General features: G+C 37.7%; 2 protein-coding genes across 3 annotated transcripts in view; one reads left to right on the top strand and one right to left on the bottom strand.

Annotated features, from left to right (window-relative positions):
• Positions 1-1,482, bottom strand: part of LOC112553664 (adenosine kinase-like) — a 29,133-nt gene extending 27,651 nt beyond the window's left edge. Inside the window, exon 1 of one of the 2 annotated variants that reach the window (XM_025221028.1) lies at positions 1,381-1,482. The gene's annotated coding sequence lies outside the window, so the exon portion shown is untranslated. The remainder of the gene's footprint in view (positions 1-1,380) is intronic. The other variant, XM_025221024.1, reaches the window with a different exon arrangement.
• A 47-nt stretch (positions 1,483-1,529) lies between these two features.
• LOC112553667 (transmembrane 6 superfamily member 1-like) lies at positions 1,530-13,176 on the top strand. Its single transcript, XM_025221030.1, has 9 exons — positions 1,530-1,663; positions 5,259-5,486; positions 5,728-5,929; positions 6,601-6,683; positions 7,230-7,339; positions 8,088-8,198; positions 10,572-10,661; positions 11,066-11,185; positions 12,874-13,176. The coding sequence occupies exons 2-9, from the start codon at positions 5,288-5,290 to the stop codon at positions 13,111-13,113; spliced, it is 1,155 nt and encodes a 384-aa protein (XP_025076815.1). The 5' UTR covers positions 1,530-1,663; positions 5,259-5,287; the 3' UTR covers positions 13,114-13,176.
• The last annotated feature ends 5,378 nt before the right edge of the window (positions 13,177-18,554 follow it).

Below are 18,554 nucleotides of genomic sequence, written 5' to 3'. Positions count from 1 at the left end.
ACAGCATCACACATGGCTCTTACTTCCTGATTTTGCCAAAGTGTGAAAATTTTGAGAATATCTTTTACATCAGTTCAATCATTTTATCTTTAAACATAATTGGTTTCATCTTCAATACCTGAAATCAATCCATTTTAGAATAATAGACAAGGAATTATATTAAAGAAAACAAAGTCGAAAGATAAATACTCAAGTAAAATCAGAAATAATATCTGTTGTTCTTATGATACTCAAATAATAAGTTCCAGCAAATACCATGTGGTTTAAAAAGTGAAATGAATTACAACTGACTCCATTCACTCTTGGAATATTCAATCAGTAACACTTGATCCTGTATAACCACAGAAATGATCAACTAAGATTCTTGAAAAAGTGAGTAAAAACGAGGTCATAAAAGATATACTATACAAGCTGCCTCCCTCTCTGCCTTAAAGATTTTTGTGCTGTTTGGAGTATGTTAGTTCTCTAAGATAGTTCAATGTTTGGATTTTTTTCTTTTTAACTGAATTGAATTATTATCAGTTTTTGTCTTTATTATTAGTAAAAGACTGATTTTCAATAGCAAAATTGATAGCAATAAAGATAAGAATTTTTAGAGTAGGGGGGAGGGGAGAGATGTGAGCACCATTTAGGAAAAAAAGTACTGTAAGGCTTCTTTTGGCTTTATCATGAACGTCATAGTAGGGAGAAAAAAGAAGCACCAATCCAAAGTAGCAAAAATGTAGAAACTGTTTGGATCTACAATCCCCATACTATTTTGGATTTTCTGTTGAAATTAGCTTCAGTACAAAATTGGTATGAACAGAAAATGCTACATTTTAAGAAAAGTTTATTTTATAAATAATCAGATGTTGTTTTCATATTATTTAACTGTGTTACATTTTTGTACTATAAATTCCTAATCACAAATTCCAATCCTGTATTAAGAACAAGACTTTTTTCATTTTTACCAAGCGATTCCTTAAAAGAGGCCCAAGCAGAGTGTCTCCATAGTCTTTTTTTTCCATTAAAAAAAATAATACATTCTCAATTAGTGAGGGGGAAATGACAGAGAAGCGAACACGTTAGTAGGCTCCATGTCATGGTCGTGTTGCGATGGTTGTCACACACAGTCTGTTACAAACACAGCCACATGTAACCTACACTGATCTGTGACGGAGAATGTCTATGCTTTGTAAAGACATTTAACGTTGTAAACAGGAATATGGTCAGCAAGTATAATGATTACTGTGACATTGTGCATGGGTTCGGTGCATGTACAACCAAAATTTGCCTTCCTAGTATAAGAATGTCCGTGACAGTCGAAAGGACGATTCATGGTGCTAACATCAATCTCCTTAAGACTGCTTATTGTTAACGTAAATTGGAGGAAAAACTTACTTTAATCAGAAGGTAAATCCCTGTTCTGAAATGGTGCAGATGCGCGTGCTAGAGGCTGGCTGCAGGAAGTAGCCAAATGAGAATTGAATAATTTGAAGATGAAGATAGAGAGTGAGGACAAACACAATCTTGAACCTGATAACAAACTTCTCTTATAACACTCTCAGCATTATTAGGTGACCCACCAACATATTACTACCTGCGGGGCTCGGCACATCTAATCTTTGTACGTAACTCTGATATTTCACCACTTCCCTTAGGCGGATTATTTATTCATTTTGTGGTGAGTATAATTCTCGCTGTTCTTCCTCAGTTTGAGAAAATAACTGTCAAACGAAGCAGCTGGTAATTGCTGGATTTTAAATGTTTGTTAATATGATCTGAAAGAGAATGCAACGTCACCCTTTTTGTGTTTTTCAAGAAGGGAAATTTCTAGGCTAAATGACAACAATAAATAAAAATAAATTTACAAATGGAATGCATGCTGTTGGTCCCTATTAAGCTGTTTAATGTGGCGTTTTGAAAATTTGCTGGTCAAGGATTACACGGTGGCTAGTGTGTTCAGTTCTTTCCTTGCTACTCCTTGAGGAGCATAGGGCCGCCCTCTCCAGCACTCCCGGTTATGGGCACACACCCCCTCATTCAGTTGGTCCTATGTGGTTCCAACGTCCTTTGCCTCACTTTCTACTGTTCTTTTCCAAGTCTGCTTTGGTCTCCCATCTCTCCTCTTCCCCAGAAGGTTCCAATCAAGTGCCTGCTTGGCAATGGTGTCAACTGGTTTGCATATAGGGTGTGTCCTATCCAGCCCCATTTGCGCTTTAATGCATATGCTCAGTCTCTATTACCGAAAGGACACTTGTGTGCTACCACTACAACCATGATGATTACTCAGTGGCGTGTGAAGATATTCAGCTTTTATTTTTGTTGGGTGGAGGGGGGGGGGCAAACTTCATGCTGAAAGTGAACAATGTTCACATTCTTGTCTCCTCAGTATCTTTTTTGAAGGGGGCAGCTACTTCCCTGGTTCCTACGCCACTGTTACTTTTGTGGTCTATAAGATTGGACACTGAAGTGACAAATAAGTGGGGGTTTAACCTACCCCCACTACCTTTAATAAGGGTCAGTCATTTCCCCCCAAGAGCATTTCTCCCCACAATCAAAAGTCAGATCTTCCCAGGTAGGTCCATTTTGTCCCAACACCAAAATGTCAAATCATATCAAGCCCAAGCGACGACTTGATCACCTATGAAACAAGTAGCTATTAATGTCAAATATTACCAAAAGAGCCATAGAGTATTTAAACAATATAGACAGGCAAGTTCAGCTGCCTATTTTAAGCAATATCATGCAAATAAGTTTAGCCACCATTTTGCATAACAAAAATGTTTGTTTGGCAATACAAATGCAGAGAATGTATCTTACAATGGCTAATAAACCTGATTTAATCCTTAAAATGAAAAATTTTGTTATTTTATTGTGAAGTTGTATTTTGACTTTTTTTTCTTCTTATTATTATTATTGTAAGCAGAGACATCGCTGATTGGGTAGTCTTTTAGCTTGAAGTGCATTGTACTACAATAGTGCACCCGCACTTCTGTTGTCAGGTTCATTTTTAGCCCCCGCAGGGCCCGAGGCTTAGGGGACGTGCGGTGCCCTCGATGCCATGATCACCACGGTTTTAGTTGGGATTTAAAAGACACTTTTTTCCCCACAGGCCAAGTTACCATATTAAGCAAAAGTGTGGGCCTTAAGCAGATGCCTCGTCTGCCCGCCCCTAAGCACGGTCATGACTGTCGTCTGTTGTGAAAGCCACTTGAAAAAATGTTGAAGTGCTAGTTACAAACATTATACCTGGAGAAGAATGTCTCCACTGCACCAAAGCATATTACATTTTTTTCTTATTGCTACATCATTAATATTTTTCTAGTGCAGGCACTGAGTTTGGTTACAGAACAGACCACTCCATGATTACGTTTACTCTACAGATTTAGTGAATAGACAATGCATAGAACCTTATGTAAATGTTATTATTCTCTCCTTAAGGATACCAGTTATGTAGTACAGTTATGTAGATACAATAAATAATGTTATTGACAGAGTTATAGAGCAATATGCTGTACTTCCATATCATAGAGATAGTATGATAAATGTAATCAACAAAGAATTACAACTATTTCTGACAGTCTTTTCTTAGCTGTTCTACTTATAGAAATAAGGGGTGAAAGTATAGCTTATGCATCAATGAAGAAAAGAACGAGGGGAGAACTATAAAGCAATCTGAAAAGAGACATTGACAAATTAAACAGTAAAATAAACAAAGATCATGAGGAATGGGGGAAAAATAAATCAGATGACATCAGACCTAAAGGTCATTAGAAATTAGAAAATGGAAGGAGTATAGGTGCAATCAAGAGATGGTCGTTTGATGGAGAGGAATTAAACAAGTATTTTTGTAATCTTGAGAAAAGAAATTACATTAACAAAAAGATTATGAAACTTATAAAGGAATGCAGTAAACGATTTTTGGAAATTTGTTTTGAATTCTTGGCTAAAAAGAATCATCATACACATGGGTAGATTAGCTATTCTAAAATCACTTATTTTAACTAAGCTGATTTATTTGTGGATATTACTTCCAAATCCCTCAGACCAGGATGTTAAAGATCTACAGCAGTTATAAAACATGTTGGGGATAAGGACCTGACCAAATAACTAGGCAAACTTTAGTGAAATCTGTGCACAAAGAAGGCCTAAGTATGCCGTATACCTAATGTGGAACAATATATGAAAGCTATTAAAATCTCCTGGGTCAGAAGATTTCTACTGTGTTAAACCTGATAATGCTGGCAAAACCAATACAATTCAATAACAATTAAACTTGGCAACAAAGTTATTGGTGTAAAAAAACTGGCTTCAAAAAGGCTTATACTTTTCACATTTTTATAATGAAGCTGGTTGTCTGTCTCATGAAGAACTAATGAGAAAATATGATGCTAGAATAGACAAAATTACATTGATTGGTTTAGAACAATTAAAACAGTTAAAACATGTACCCAATCAACAGCCATTACAATTAACAATAACTTAGCATTTGAAACACCAAAGTCACTAAAGGTATTATATTCTGTGAAGAAAGGATCTAAATGCTTTTATGATATTCTACCTTGGAATAGGGAAGGGCATAAATGCTGTAGCAAATGGGAAAATAAATTGAATAAATAACTGTCATGGGAAAACATTTTTAGTAAAGTACAGTACAGAACAAATGTGAAGTTATAATGGTTTCAGAGCAGAATTGTACATAGAATCTTGGGCACAAATTCTTTAACTATGTGGGGATGGAGAATAATAACTGTACTTTTGTAAAGAAGAAAAATTGAACATTCTGGCACTGCAAAATAGTCAAATCCTTTTGAAAAAATTTGGAAGAAAATACTGTCTGAGAGATATCAGAATGGATGCAGTTTAAATGTATCAGTGTATTGTGTTACTGGGGTTTGATAAGTGTTTAAAAACACACTGGAACTATTATACTCAATGGAAAATGTTTTTGTATTCAAGTGTGTAAAGTGGGGAAAATATTACCAACTTTAAAAACATGTGTTAAACATCTAAATGCAAGATGTAAGATAGATTTAATACATAAATTACTATGTTGAGTGCATGAAATTTACGAAGTGCCTGAAATAAAGAGGGGAATGGAAGTTTTTTAAAAATCATACATTATGTATTATTAATATTAATAGGGTAGGGTATGATGAGAGGCTGATGAAAGATTCCATGTACATTCCCAGGGATGTGATTTTTTCTGTGCGTCCACTAAATTTACAAATGTTATTGTGTGTTGTAAAGCAAGTGACAGGATGAAAAGATGTTCAGCATTCAACATCAGGCAATATCAGGAATAATGACTCTGTTGGGTCCTCTTTCGGTATTCTTGACATCACTGCTGGCAATACCTCTTGCCTATATCTGTAATCAGCTCAGCACAATGAAGGACCCTGTGGTCATGTTAATTATTGGTGCTGTGGCACTAGTAACAGTAGCAGCCACACCCTACTTTCTCATGAGAAATAAACCACAACGAACTGACAACTTCTTCTATGGTGAGCTGATGAATGACAACATTTTAAACATTTCTTTTTCTGAAATACCAGTTACTGAAAGCTTAAAGATATCTTGAGGCATGCATTTGTATGGACGCTGAAGCATATTTGTCACATGATATATACCAGCTTTAGACATACTTTCATTACAGATGCAATGTGTACTATCAAAGATGAAATACAGAAATGCAGATGTTTGTTTTTCAGTACATGTTATATTGTGTGCCATCCTTTTTTTCAGTGCTTAGTATATTCACTTTTGCATCTGTTATTGACTTGGTCATTGCCCTCGAGAATGATGGCCTCATTGCAAACTTCATGGAGTTCTACTTACGTGATGGAGAGCCATACCTAAAAACTGCCCATGGCACTATGATTTCTTACTGGGATGGAATAGCACACTATGCCATGTATCTTATGATTTTGGCTGCACAGTCATGGAAGTGAGTATACTGTTAGTGTTTGTGCATATCAGTAGTTTGTGTACATGGTTAGGTTTCCTTATAGACTTTAAAATACATAAAGGTGTGCATCTGAACGTGAATGTTTGTGTATATGTTGGTGCATACATGCAGATATGACAAGATCTATTTGAAACTCCAAATTATAAATATATAAGGATAATTGGTATTTATAAACACCACCATGAACTAGATAGATCACACACACTCAATTATATGTAATCGATATGACAAAATGCATTTGAAACTCCCAATTATCGATATATGTAGTATATATTCTAGTAAAGGAAATGATACATAGATACATTTGAAACTCAACATCATAAATATATGTAATAGTTATTCTACTAAGAAGCCTGCTTGCTAACGTCAGATTGTGTCCCTTGAAATGAGAATATGCAGACAGTGCAACATCTGATGGTTGCATATCAGATAGCACCAGAGTCCTTTAAATAAAATGAAGATTTTATATGCAAAGTAAAATATTTAATAGTTCCCATTTTTTAAACTTTGTTTCCTGCAATATTTTTTAGTTTCATTACAACAACTCCAGCACTGGTGTATGTAGTTTACATCTGGTGAGAGTGAGATTGGTAAGTTTTTCCTCTAACAAAAGTTTTGATCTAATTTATTGTTTGCTGCCATTTGAACAGCCAGAGTTACCGTGACGTAGGCCTCTACTGGGCTGCCTCCATTGGCCATAGCATGCTGATCTTGATGCCTGGCATATTTATGGGTAATAATTTTTCTCAGATCACCCCAACTTTTTTCTTGCTATCTTTGTTTGCTTTCTTGCTATTTTCCTTTGTAAGGAATATTTTCTAACATTTACATTTATGACAACTTGAATCTGAAAGAAGTTAGCCAAACTCTTGATTAAAAAATACTTTTTTAAACAGCATAAATACATCCATGAAAAATGGAGATATGAAATTTTTTATGCATTTTTAATTGCTTTTACTTTTACTTTGGTTCTGTGACGTGAGATTTTATCTTATTCTGGTGTCTTTGACATAGAAGTAGGATTTCACATTGAAGGAGACACAGCATGGTCTAACAACCTGCAAAAAAATCAGATACAACAGGAAGATCACTATTTTGACAATGTTTGTAACCTTCTAACAGGTTATTTCACAGTTTATCTATTAATAGTTTGAAATGACTCTCTTTGACATCATTTGATCTCACTAAGTAATTTATATCAAGCATATAAATTAGGCTGAAAAAAATAAGCAAAAAAGGAAAGAGAATGCTAAATTCTTTGTTGTGTCTCTTCCATCAGGCAGCCATGGAATGCGATGGCCATGTCTCCTCAATCTGCCATATATTGTTGTACCATTTTACTATGGGGCAAGATTTCTGCTACAGGGAAGAGCACATGAAGGTCGACAGGTACAAATTGCAGACCTTAAACTTGAAACCAATATTGGTCACCTCCTTTCAGTAGTGCAGATATCTGATTGAGTTAATCGCTTACTGTCTCCCACCTCCTCCAACTCCATTTCTCTTACCTCCCCCCCCCCCATCTCTTACCTCCTCCATCTTTTAGCTCTCTTATCTCCCTTTCTCACTCCTGGCCATTCTGTGCATCTCGTTGCTCATTTTTCTTCCCTCTTAATTTTATTAACTGCTTAAATGCTCTTTTACTCCATTTTTATTCTTTGCAGCTTGCTCTTTGCTTCTCATTACTCTTGTATTCTCTTTCTGTATCGTTATACTTTTTTCTTTCCTTGCTCTTTTTATTTTTCTCTTCCTCATTTTATCTTTAGTTTCCTTTTCACTCAACCTTTTTTGTCATGCCTTTGAAATTCATGTTCTCAAACTAGTCCTTTTTTTAAAAGTCTGAGATACATCATTACACAGTTCTTAGAAAACTTTAATTTTAAACAATTTGTTTGTGTTAAACATAGTTTGATGCTGCCATATGCTCCTCGTGGAGTAACAAGGACTAAATTAAACATAGTTTGATGAGTTATCTACAGGTTTTTGTTTTGTTTTGACTAAGATTTTTGAGTAATGCTGTAAGGAATCATTTGCATCTTCTTTGTTCCATGTTGAATGACAATAATTTACATCTAGAATTTTTCATCTTTATGCAACTGAATGTCAGTGACTTTTCACCCTGTTTTGCTGTTCACAGGTTAAAGAAAAGACCAACATGCAACATGCCAGCTTATGGCGCCGTCCAGCTGATATTTTTTTCATCATCTTTTTCATGGCTGCAATCTGCTTAGCAGTTTTGAGGTTTATTGTAAGTAAGAGCTGATACTTGCAAGGATTTAATACATCTATATCTGTGACATTTTAAATGTGGATCATGATAAAAGTAACTGAATTCAGTTTAAGCAATCTATTTGTGGGACATTTTGCATGCAGATCATAATGAAGGTAACTAAATTAAATTTACAGGAGTTGCACATGGTGCAGAGAACTTGACACTACTATATTTTTCCCTCAAGATTTTGACACTGACCTGTCCTACGCATTTTTAAACTTCCCCACACAGTTGACGACTATCAAATCTTGACCTGAATTAAGTGTTTTCACTAGTTATTCTGCCTAACAAAAAAACCTACATATAAATCCCAATCCCTAACCTTAAGCTTAATACCAGTTTCTCTTATGTACACTTGTAGAATTTACAAGTTGAAACATATATGCAGGCACATGTGCACACACACAAGCTCTCCATAACAAGAAAAAAGTAAAACTCAACAGTCCTAAGGGATTTCTTGTTGTTTTATACTTGTAGACATCTGTCACCTAAGTCAGGGTTAAAGTCACATACACCCACCACTGTGTTTAAATTCTTGTTTTCCAGTCCAAAAGAGTTAGCATTAGAAAATAAGATAAGACTATTTATTCCAGAGAGCGATTAGATGCAGCTCTATATGGAAGCTAATAACAAAGCAAAATACCACAACACATTCATATCTGCTCCACCTAATAGACTCTGTTACCATAATGGCTTATACTTACAATGATATACCTTCATTCACATGCAGTAGCCTTAAAAAATCGGAAACGAAGACCAGCCTCAGTCTGCTGATCTTGCATACAGGTTCACAGAATCAGCAGCCCAGTGGAAATTGATGAAACTCTTGACAGACATGCCTGTTAAACAGAGTCTGAAGATTACTCTGGGCTGACCCAATATCTTTGGAATAGGTGTATACAAAACAATTCATTATGATTAAGGGAGGACCATGCTGCTCTTGTCCTTTTCTGATAACCTGGTTTAAAAACATATAAACAAGAAGGACAGCACACTCTTTCTATATGGGATCTATAAATAGCTGAAGGAATCTCTAGGAGACAGATAAACACTTCATCTTCTGGAGAAGGAATAGCCAGGCAGATAACTGTCTCTATCATTGAGGGGAGCACATGGATAGACGCAGCAGCTGACAGGGCCCACCACTCTTCCCTATTTTGGGTGATGTATAGGACGACCAGTCCTGTCTTTCACATTTGTAAGCCAGTTCTTCCTCTGCCACAATGGCATTGACAACCCTCCAAGATGCCTTGAAGGACAGTCTTCGACAGGGTGTTGTGCAGGGTCACATGGCCAAAGAAGTCCATCTTACATCGCCTCACTGTGTAAAGTAGAGGTTCCTGGTGTCCTATGAGTGTGGCCATCTTGTTTTGTACAATTTGTTGGTTCTGTGTTCTCTGTATGAGATCCAGAACAGTCTCAGGTACTTGTCCTTGAATGCCTGGATTCTCCTGTCCATTTCAGCAATCAGAGTCCATGTGTCACATCCTTAGAGCAGGATAGGTACTACCAGGGATTTGTACAGATTCTGCTTGGTAGTGAACCTTATCTTATGGCTATGCCAGATCCTATCTAGTCTAGCCATCGCCGCTGTTGCTGTCGTGATCCTGATGTCGATATCTGACGAGCTGCTGTCCTGGGAGAGGGTGCTTCCCAAGTACCTGAAGCTTTGAGCTGTGCCCAGTTCACATAAAATTTTGCTTTGCAGTTGCCATTGACTATAATTTTGTTATTTTCAGTTCTTGTCTCCAGGAACAGGCACTGTTGAGCCTTTCTCATAATAGACTTATGTACAAATGTTAAGATTTGGAACACAATCACATGTTGTTTCACTTTCATTACGCTGGTCTTGTTTCATATTAATTGTTAATGTATACTTAGTTTAGTCCCTCCACCTTGTGGGTGCACGGCTTTAAACACAAACAAATCCACCTTGTGCAAAGAATATGAGAGATGGGAATTAGAGCTAACATTTATTTTTGGTGCATGTTTAATCTCCAAAGGTCTGGCATTTGCATCTCATTTTTATTCATTGTGACCTTCATAATTAAAACAGTCAAAAAAAAAAAAAATTTGCTAGATTATGAAAGCTATTCATATAACTCAGGCCTTTTTAAAGCTTTGAACATATGAACAATTTTAAGAGAAAAGGGCAGAGAATTCCAGACTTTATTGAGAAGTTTAGAGAGTTCCATCCAGGCAGCATCAGTAATAAAATAGAGCAGTCTTTTTTTTTCAAGGATTGTATGATGTGTTTGTGGACTGTACATGAAGTGGCAGGCTGCTGAAGGATTGTATGAAGTGTTGTACTGTAATGTACATCAAGTGGATGTTCATGTTATGTGGCAGGCAGCTCTTGGAGGTAGTGTGCAGGTGGCTCAGCAGTACCGTGACCAACTAGAGCCATACCTGGCTGACAATGCTTATCCCAAGGTGCAGGTATGTCAGAGATCTACACCTATTACATGCTTCATGCCAACTTTCAACAGACATAATATCTTATGATTTCTGTTTCTCTCCCTTGCTTATCAAAATTCGGCAATGACCACCACACCAAAGGTGACTGCATTGCGTACATGGTAGAAACTAAATGTATATTCTGGCTTTCTAATATGCCATCTTTAAGTAATTTTTAATGGTTTTCATTTATGCATTGTACTAGATATTATTTCCAAATAATGTTACTAAAATTCAGGTGTAGAAAAAAGTTGATATGTGCCTTGATAGATTCTATGCATGTGCATGCGGCTTAAGAACATCTGAATCCTAGCATGCATTATAGATAGCTTGAGCTTGCACCCTTTGTTACAAAACTGACAAATATTATGGTGGGCATTTTGCAGATGATGGTGTACCTGTTTTATTTCCTGCCTTATTATGTAGCTGCAGTGTACGGTCTTGTTTGGCCTGAAAATACTTGGATGTTGGACTTGTCACTGATACATGCTGGTGCAGCTGCACAGGTACATAACTGTGTGAATGTGAGGCTAAGTACTAATGTGCAGGTACATTGTCATGTGGTAACTTAAATGGGGAAGTAACAATTGACCCAGTTAGTGTCTAGGGCAGCGGTTCTCAACCTTTTACTTGTGACGCCCCCCTGACGAACAAAGGTATGTCCGCACGCCCCCCTTAGCCAGCAATGTAAGCTAATTTCACTAATACCAGCATAAGAAACTTTAAAAAAAATGACCACCTTCGTGCCCCCCTTGTAAGCACGTCGCACCCCCACCAGGGGGGCGCGCCCCACAGGTTGAGAACCGCTGGTCTAGGGTGGCTTGTTAACAAGCCCAAGGACCCTTAAGTAAGAAAAAGGGGGAGTATGTGCCAGTGTAGAGGTGTTGTATGCTGTAGGAGCGCAGAAGTGTTGTAAGTGGGAGACATCCCTAAGTGGTTAGAGTAAACCAAGCGCGACCAGCCAGCTGGTAGTGGTGTCAATAAAGTCAATGAAGTGAGTGACACCTCTGGGGCTCACACACCCGTCCACCAGGTTAGTCACCTGTCCACCACACCATTGCAGGCGGGGCAGAGCATCAGTAGCGTGGTCGTTCTCTTGTCGATGTTGGCTACTTGATTGGTTGGTGAGTGAGTGACCATTGGCATCCCTCGGTGTGTGTGACATGCGAATGCGCAAAGTAAACAGGGAATGGAAGAACCAGAACCACGTCGAGTTTTGTGTTCGGGGAACAGCAGGGGTGGGGGCTCGAGAGCGATGTGGTAAACTGTGTGATCGACGTGTGAGTATTGTACGTGGTGTTCCCCTGCAACTTTGTGTGGGTAGTGAGAATTGAGTTTAATTCTTGCTGATGTGGCCGGTTTCCCGGGGACAATATTCACATTTCTGCTAAAACCCAGGAATACTGCAACATACATAACTAGGGGAATGTGAGGCTACTACTGATGTATAGGTACATAACTGAATGTGAGGCTAGGTACTGATGTACAGGTACATAACTGTGAATATGAGGCTGGTTCTAATGGAACTGGGGCTTATGTACGTGGATTGTTACTTGTGTGGGCGTACTTATATGTCGTGTGTACATGCACATTTTGTGTAGAGCTGGTAAGATTTAAAGAAATGTGGTTTGGGTACATAGTGGATTTATACTTAGTTAATGTGTTCTGGCTTATAAAAGAACATATGAAAGTCTGACTTGAATGTCTAGTTTGTGGGAAGTTTTATGTATTTTGTATGAATTTATGTGGCATTTATTTGAAGTTGATTTAATGTTTATCTTGTTTACTGTTGTTTGAGATTCAAGAGTGCTAACATTTAAAATGATAGTGCCTTACACCTGCAGGTCATGTGTCTTCTCAAGTAACTGATACTAACAGTTAAACAGTGCTAACAATATAAACAGATAAATAAATCAGCAGACATCATAAGATCTGCTTTGAACACTCCAGAGCAAAGTCGCTTGCCTTTGATGCAGTCCAGCTTGTGTTGTTTCACATAGAGATTAAGAAATTTATGTCCTTAATCTCATCTAACAAGGCATAGAAGTGTACTAGTAATTGCACTGGGCAATTCAGGAGCATGCAGGCTTATATCATCAAGAAACAGTGGACTAGAAATAATTGCTGATAAATTTGGTTATGCAGAAAAGTGTTGAACTATGTATTTCCCAATATGCAAATTTCTTTTTTTCAGGGTCAGTTTGCTCACATTGGGTCATCATTTCACTACCGTACTCCTTATGTGCATCGAGTACCGCAGGGTGGACGAGCTCGATTTCTCTTTTGGCTGATCAATGGAGCATTGTTCCTTGTGCCTCAGCTGTTTGCTTACAGATGTCTCAATTTTCCTAATTTCTTCTCCCCCAAAACTGTTTCCAGCAATAAAAATGAAAATTCAGTTGTCCATGCAAACCCTACAAAAAAGTTAAACTAGACCCTACAAGACTGTGGAATTGTTAAAATAAATTATCTATTACATAAAGTATAAGATATACCACTTTTTTGTTTATTTCTGTTTCTAAGAGATTGGGGTTGTTTGTTTTTTTTCCTCTCGTGTTTTTGTCTTTACTGAAGGACTATTTCTTTCTCAGGATTTGCATATTCAAGAAGTCTATGCCAAGTTTTGTTCTTGCCAGCATAATTTTGTAACCTATGAATTCATGCAAAATCTTGCATATGCCTGCATTTATGCAGATGCAAGAGAAACATAAACTTAACAATCTAGCAGGGTGTTCGACATAAATACATGGGGCCATCACTGGCCTTTTGAAGTGAGTGTGTAGTTGGTGTCTAGTATGTGGTGTGTAGTTGTGTCTGACAGGGTTTACCTGTCTAGGTGAAGCATTTTCTTGAGAGTTAAAGATTTTTTCATGTTCTATTTCACTGGCTCTGAATCCTGAGTTCTTTAAAGATAGATAAGACCAAACAGTATAATAACCTTCAATCTTTCACTTGTTCTTAAAGCTGTATTGCTTTTAGATTTGAATGCTGACAAATACTTTAATTTGTCTTTTAGTGCCATACTTTTTTTTTCTTAATTCTTTACTCTCTTGTCAGCTGTTTTCACAGGCATTCATGCCATCCAATCCAGCAACCTGCTATTCTGTCCCTTTGTCATTGTTTGCCAAGAACCATCCAGCTACTCTCAGTTCTTGTTATTTGGTTCCTCTTTGTGTTTTCTTTATTTGATTTTATTTTTCATTAGTACGGTTGTTTATTCTTTTATAGTTCATAAATTGTTTGTTTTCCTGTTCCTCGCATGCTGTCCATGTTTCGTTCTTGTTCTTAGGCACTAAGAGCAGGCTCCTTAGGAGTGTGAGTATGCACTTTTGCATTTATTATTATCCAATCCAGCAACATGCTATTCTGTCTTTTTAGCTGACATTGTTTGCAAAGAGCAAGTGGAGACTAGAGCAGTGGTTCTCAAAGTGTGGTCCATGGGCATAAGTCAGGTGGTCCGCGGCTGACAGTCATATGTCAGCAAAGTGATGTTTAAAGTGATTCCTCGCATTACCATTTTAATTACAAATAAGGAGGTATACATAGTTTTATGTCAACTTATTACTATACTACTGTCACAGAAGTACATTTAGTTTTGAATTGTAATGAAACAAATGCGGCAATTTAAATTTGAAATTCATAGTACAGAGTGATTTTTAGGCCTTGGTGGTCCGCCATATTTTTCACTTAAGTAAAGTGGTCCGCGGTCTGAAATACTTTGAGAACCACTGGTCTAGAGGACACATTCTAAGTACTCTTTCATCTTTACAAAACTCTCTGTTCAGATACTAAGAGATGGTCTGAGTTTGTTCTTTTTTTACTGAGCTTATTATTTGAAGTTTTTACTGACTGGAATAGAACATCAACCTCTCAGGCTGATATTGAATGTCAGTGTGATGATGAACAGTTCATATTCTTGTGAATGAGTGTGTTCACAGTGCATATGGAAATACTCTTTGACATAGTAAATGTTTTATTAATAGTGTAGACATCATTTACTAGAATGAAATTGCTACTGTCAAGATATTCGTGTTGCTCATTGGCAAGAAGTATTTTTGTAAGTGCCTTATATCTTCCATCTTTGTTTCACAAGAAAGATACTTTTATGTGCATTTTTATTTACGTTTATTTATGAAAGCATAGCACTTGTGTCTCCTGTTTTATTCACTATTTCTTCAGTTTTTTTGTTGTTGGGTTTGTTTGTTTCATTTTTTTTTTGGAGTAGAGGTTGAGTGTGGAGGAAGCACATAGATTTACTTAAATGACCTCAGTGGCATAAATGACTTTAATTCGTATTTGTAACTGATGTCTTTGAAAGCTGCAGAAACAATACAATAAGTTATTTCAAATACATGTTTTTAAAGCATCGCTTTAATGTTAAGTCCAATGACATAACACTGAGATCTTTTTCATAAAGCTAGTAGAAGTTTGGATGTGTAAAGGCTGTTTGTTACAGACATTGTCGACTTATTTGCCCAGATTTTTGGAATTACTATGTTCCAGCCAATTAACTACAGTCATTTGAAAAAAATGTTGTGTTTACATTAGTCAATATGTTGCATTTTCCTCTCACGACAAAACCGATCTCCTGCATAAATTAGTTTAAATATTTAAAAATTATTTTCATGCATTTGACAATTCAATACTATGTAAGATAATAGGAGAGAAAATGTTTGCATTTGTATTGTAAATGTTGATCAAAAGTTGAAAGCAATGCATTTAGCATCACTTTTTATGGTGGTCAGGTTTATCACAATTTACACATAAACAGCAGACAATATCAGAAAGTATTATGTCTGTCGTTTTAAATTTGAGTCACTTGTTTTGCCTCTGCTAGTCAAAAGATTATGACAGCTGTGGTACATTTAACAGGAATAATGACAGTTGTGATACATTAACCAGGGATTAGGACAGCTATGGTACAGTAACCAGTGATACTGGCAGCTGCGATGTTAATCAGATATGACAGTTGTACATTAACCAAAGATCAAATTAACCAGAGATCGTGACATTAACCAGCAATAGTGACAGCTCTGTTACATCAATAGGAGATCATGGTGCATCTGATCAGGCTCAGGTGATGAGCTTGTCATTGTGTTATGGTGCTCCATTCCAGTCTAAATCTGGATACTATTGTGCCTTATAATACATAAGTTTGCTTGCTACAGTCTCAATTATGTTACCCCAGGTGCAATGTGTATATCAGTGAACAGCGTATTTCAGACCAGGCTTAACACCATATTAGAGCTGATGGCAAGGATGAGTGCTTTCTATAACACTCTTTGGGGGTTATTATGCATTTTTTTATATCTATATGGTTATCGCAGGTGAATTATAAAAATTATTGTTGTTGTTAAATAGAAACATAAACACTTTCACATTCAGAATATTTTTACAGATTTATACTCATGTTTACAGGTATTAGTTTTTTACAAAATTTGTATTGTTTAAAATGTTTTATACCTGCTAGTCACCTAAACTATATTATAATAAAATCAGATTATTTTATTGTTGCACAGAAAATGTTTTTGGTCACAATACAGTAAATACAAAATATGAGCAGAGGACCTTAGAATTGTGATATTACATGTGGTGATGTGGCAGAGTGTCACAAAAAAGTTCAGGCATTATGGCAGATGTCAGCCTACATTTAATTATTACTAACGATGCATTAATTTTTTAACTTACAAGTATATTTATAGTTATGATTCATTTCTCTCGTAAGTTACCATCTGGCAGTTTAAGTACATAGCAGAGATAGCTGGCCACACAAGTTTGTGATCTTAGTTTGGTCTTTCAAATGCTACTACTACTAATAATAATGTTGTTGCCAGCGTCGTCTCAGGCACGCTGTTCTTTCTCTACATGTGGCATCTGTTTACAGTGCTAGCTGCTTTTGTGGCTGACTCAGCATAACACAACATAGAGAAAGCGTTACCAAAAAAAAAGTCTGTTACACGCGGATAAGAAAAAGGTCTATATACAAGAATATAAACAAAATGCACGCACACACTGCGGCATGTACAGGGAAATTTCTCTCATGTGGCCTTCAGTCAGTGCGGATGATAAGATTGGAGGAGAATTGTTGTTCGGTCTTCTTTTCCATTCCTTGATGATGATTGATGATGGATGGATGATGATGCGCAGGTATCCATTCAGAAGAATGCTCTTTGCGCAGAAATTCCTTCCGTGAACTCTGCGATCCGACGTCCAGGCGCTGGCTGTCATGTAGCGATTCACGGTTCAAATTTCCAACCTTGTTTTATTCATTCAAGCGCAGGTAGAACTGCATGTTCACGCACAGATAGAATGGCGGAACGTTCTGGGGAAGCCGCGTGACGTGTGACGTAAAGCCACGTTATGACATCCCATCGTGACGCAGTAAGAATTGTAGATTTTCTTTTGGACGTAGACTCTTAATGTTTGAGGGGGCGAACCGTGGATGTGATGTGGACCATAACATTTCCTCCAGGTAGGGATTACTATTATGTAGGTAGTCAGCGTCACCTTATCTATCTAGCTCGTAAGGGCCTGGCTGGTCAAACAAGTACGGGGCAAAATTAAGGTAGCGCTACGTTTCCCCGGCATTCAGCGGAGATCTGTGAACGAGGACAGATGTCCGAAGGGTTAGCGATACCTTTACAACGGACGCTAACACCTGTCCTATGCCGGGGAAGTTGTAAACTGTATGTAGACTGTAGATACTGTATCCGGACTGACCAGGTTCCTCGCTAAGGCTAACACCGCGGCCCCTAGAGCCAAGTTACTCCAGTTCCTCTTAGGTGTTTTCAGGGAAGAGAACGGAAGTTCCTATTGTGAATTTCTCACTAAAAATTCTAGCTCTCGTTCGTCGGGTGGGTTGTCTAATCTCTACCTCGTGTTGTGTCTCCCCCCCCCTCCCAATCCGCTACACACCCGCACTCAGCCGACCTTGGAATCCACAAAAGATCTGCTTTCCTTTCTCAGACAAAAGTGTCTTTTCTTTGGTGCGTCGTTCAACTCCACGGATCTTCACGTGTGTTCTCTGCTGTTCACGGACAACGCAAAGCTCTCTCTAGTGAGACACTTCTTCACGTGTGTTCTCTCTGCTGTGTGACAACTACAAGGACAACACAAAGCTCTCTCTAGTGAGACACGTTAAATTCATCTATTCCACACGACGAGGACATAGCACGACACGCTAGCAGTCGTTTGGACTGACACGCTCACACAGGTAAATATAAGTTCTAAGATTTATTTACATAATCTACACATACAACTACTGTACATGTATCTATTCTAACCTACCTACCGAGCCTACTAAAACTCAGCACCTAACTCCCTGGGGTAGGGAAAGAGGGTGGGGGGAGTTGAAAATACCAGATAGTCGACCTGTGGAAGTTTCGTGGATTCAGCGTACTGTTTATACTCAGGTATCAGGTAAGTCAAAGTAAGGATACATAGCATTTGTCAGTCAGCCGCATCGCTAGATGAGTACCCGTCACCCTGCGATGACACCGAACCATCTACACCGAGACACAGGCCGAAAGAGTGAGAGAGACAGGGCTGTGATGAGATGGCGAGAGATACCTGGGTGTGACTGTATAGACAGCAGCATCCTGCTTCGCGAAAAGACGACATCGCTACCGGGGGGCCCATGTACCCTGATCGTAAGTTTCCGGTGGACGACGGCCCAGTTAATTGTAAGAGCGTTTCAAACTTTATTGCGTCTATTTTCCAGTGATGAACTTTTCACAATATATTACAAGAATATTGTTGTATAGAAGACGAGAGGAAAGGTAATCTGAGTTCACAAACTGATATTAATTGCTCCCGGGCTTGGCTCTTTATTCGCGTCCAACAGTTATATAACACGTGACTTATATATATTGTGCC

Source organism: Pomacea canaliculata, linkage group LG13 (genome assembly GCF_003073045.1).
Source record: "Pomacea canaliculata isolate SZHN2017 linkage group LG13, ASM307304v1, whole genome shotgun sequence".
In the NCBI taxonomy this organism is placed as follows: domain Eukaryota; kingdom Metazoa; phylum Mollusca; class Gastropoda; order Architaenioglossa; family Ampullariidae; genus Pomacea; species Pomacea canaliculata.
Note: the sequence above shows the minus strand (reverse complement) of the source record. Positions and strands in the feature narration are given on the sequence as shown.

Bases quoted from the DNA above. Each gene is read 5' to 3' on its own strand.
- LOC112553667 (XM_025221030.1), top strand. From the start codon at position 5,288: ATGACTCTGTTGGGTCCTCTTTCGGTATTCTTGACATCACTGCTGGCA. The intron at 5,930-6,600 runs GTGAGTATACTG...CCATTTGAACAG, and splicing joins TTGGCTGCACAGTCATGGAA to CCAGAGTTACCGTGACGTAG. The intron at 6,684-7,229 runs GTAATAATTTTT...CTCTTCCATCAG, and splicing joins GATGCCTGGCATATTTATGG to GCAGCCATGGAATGCGATGG.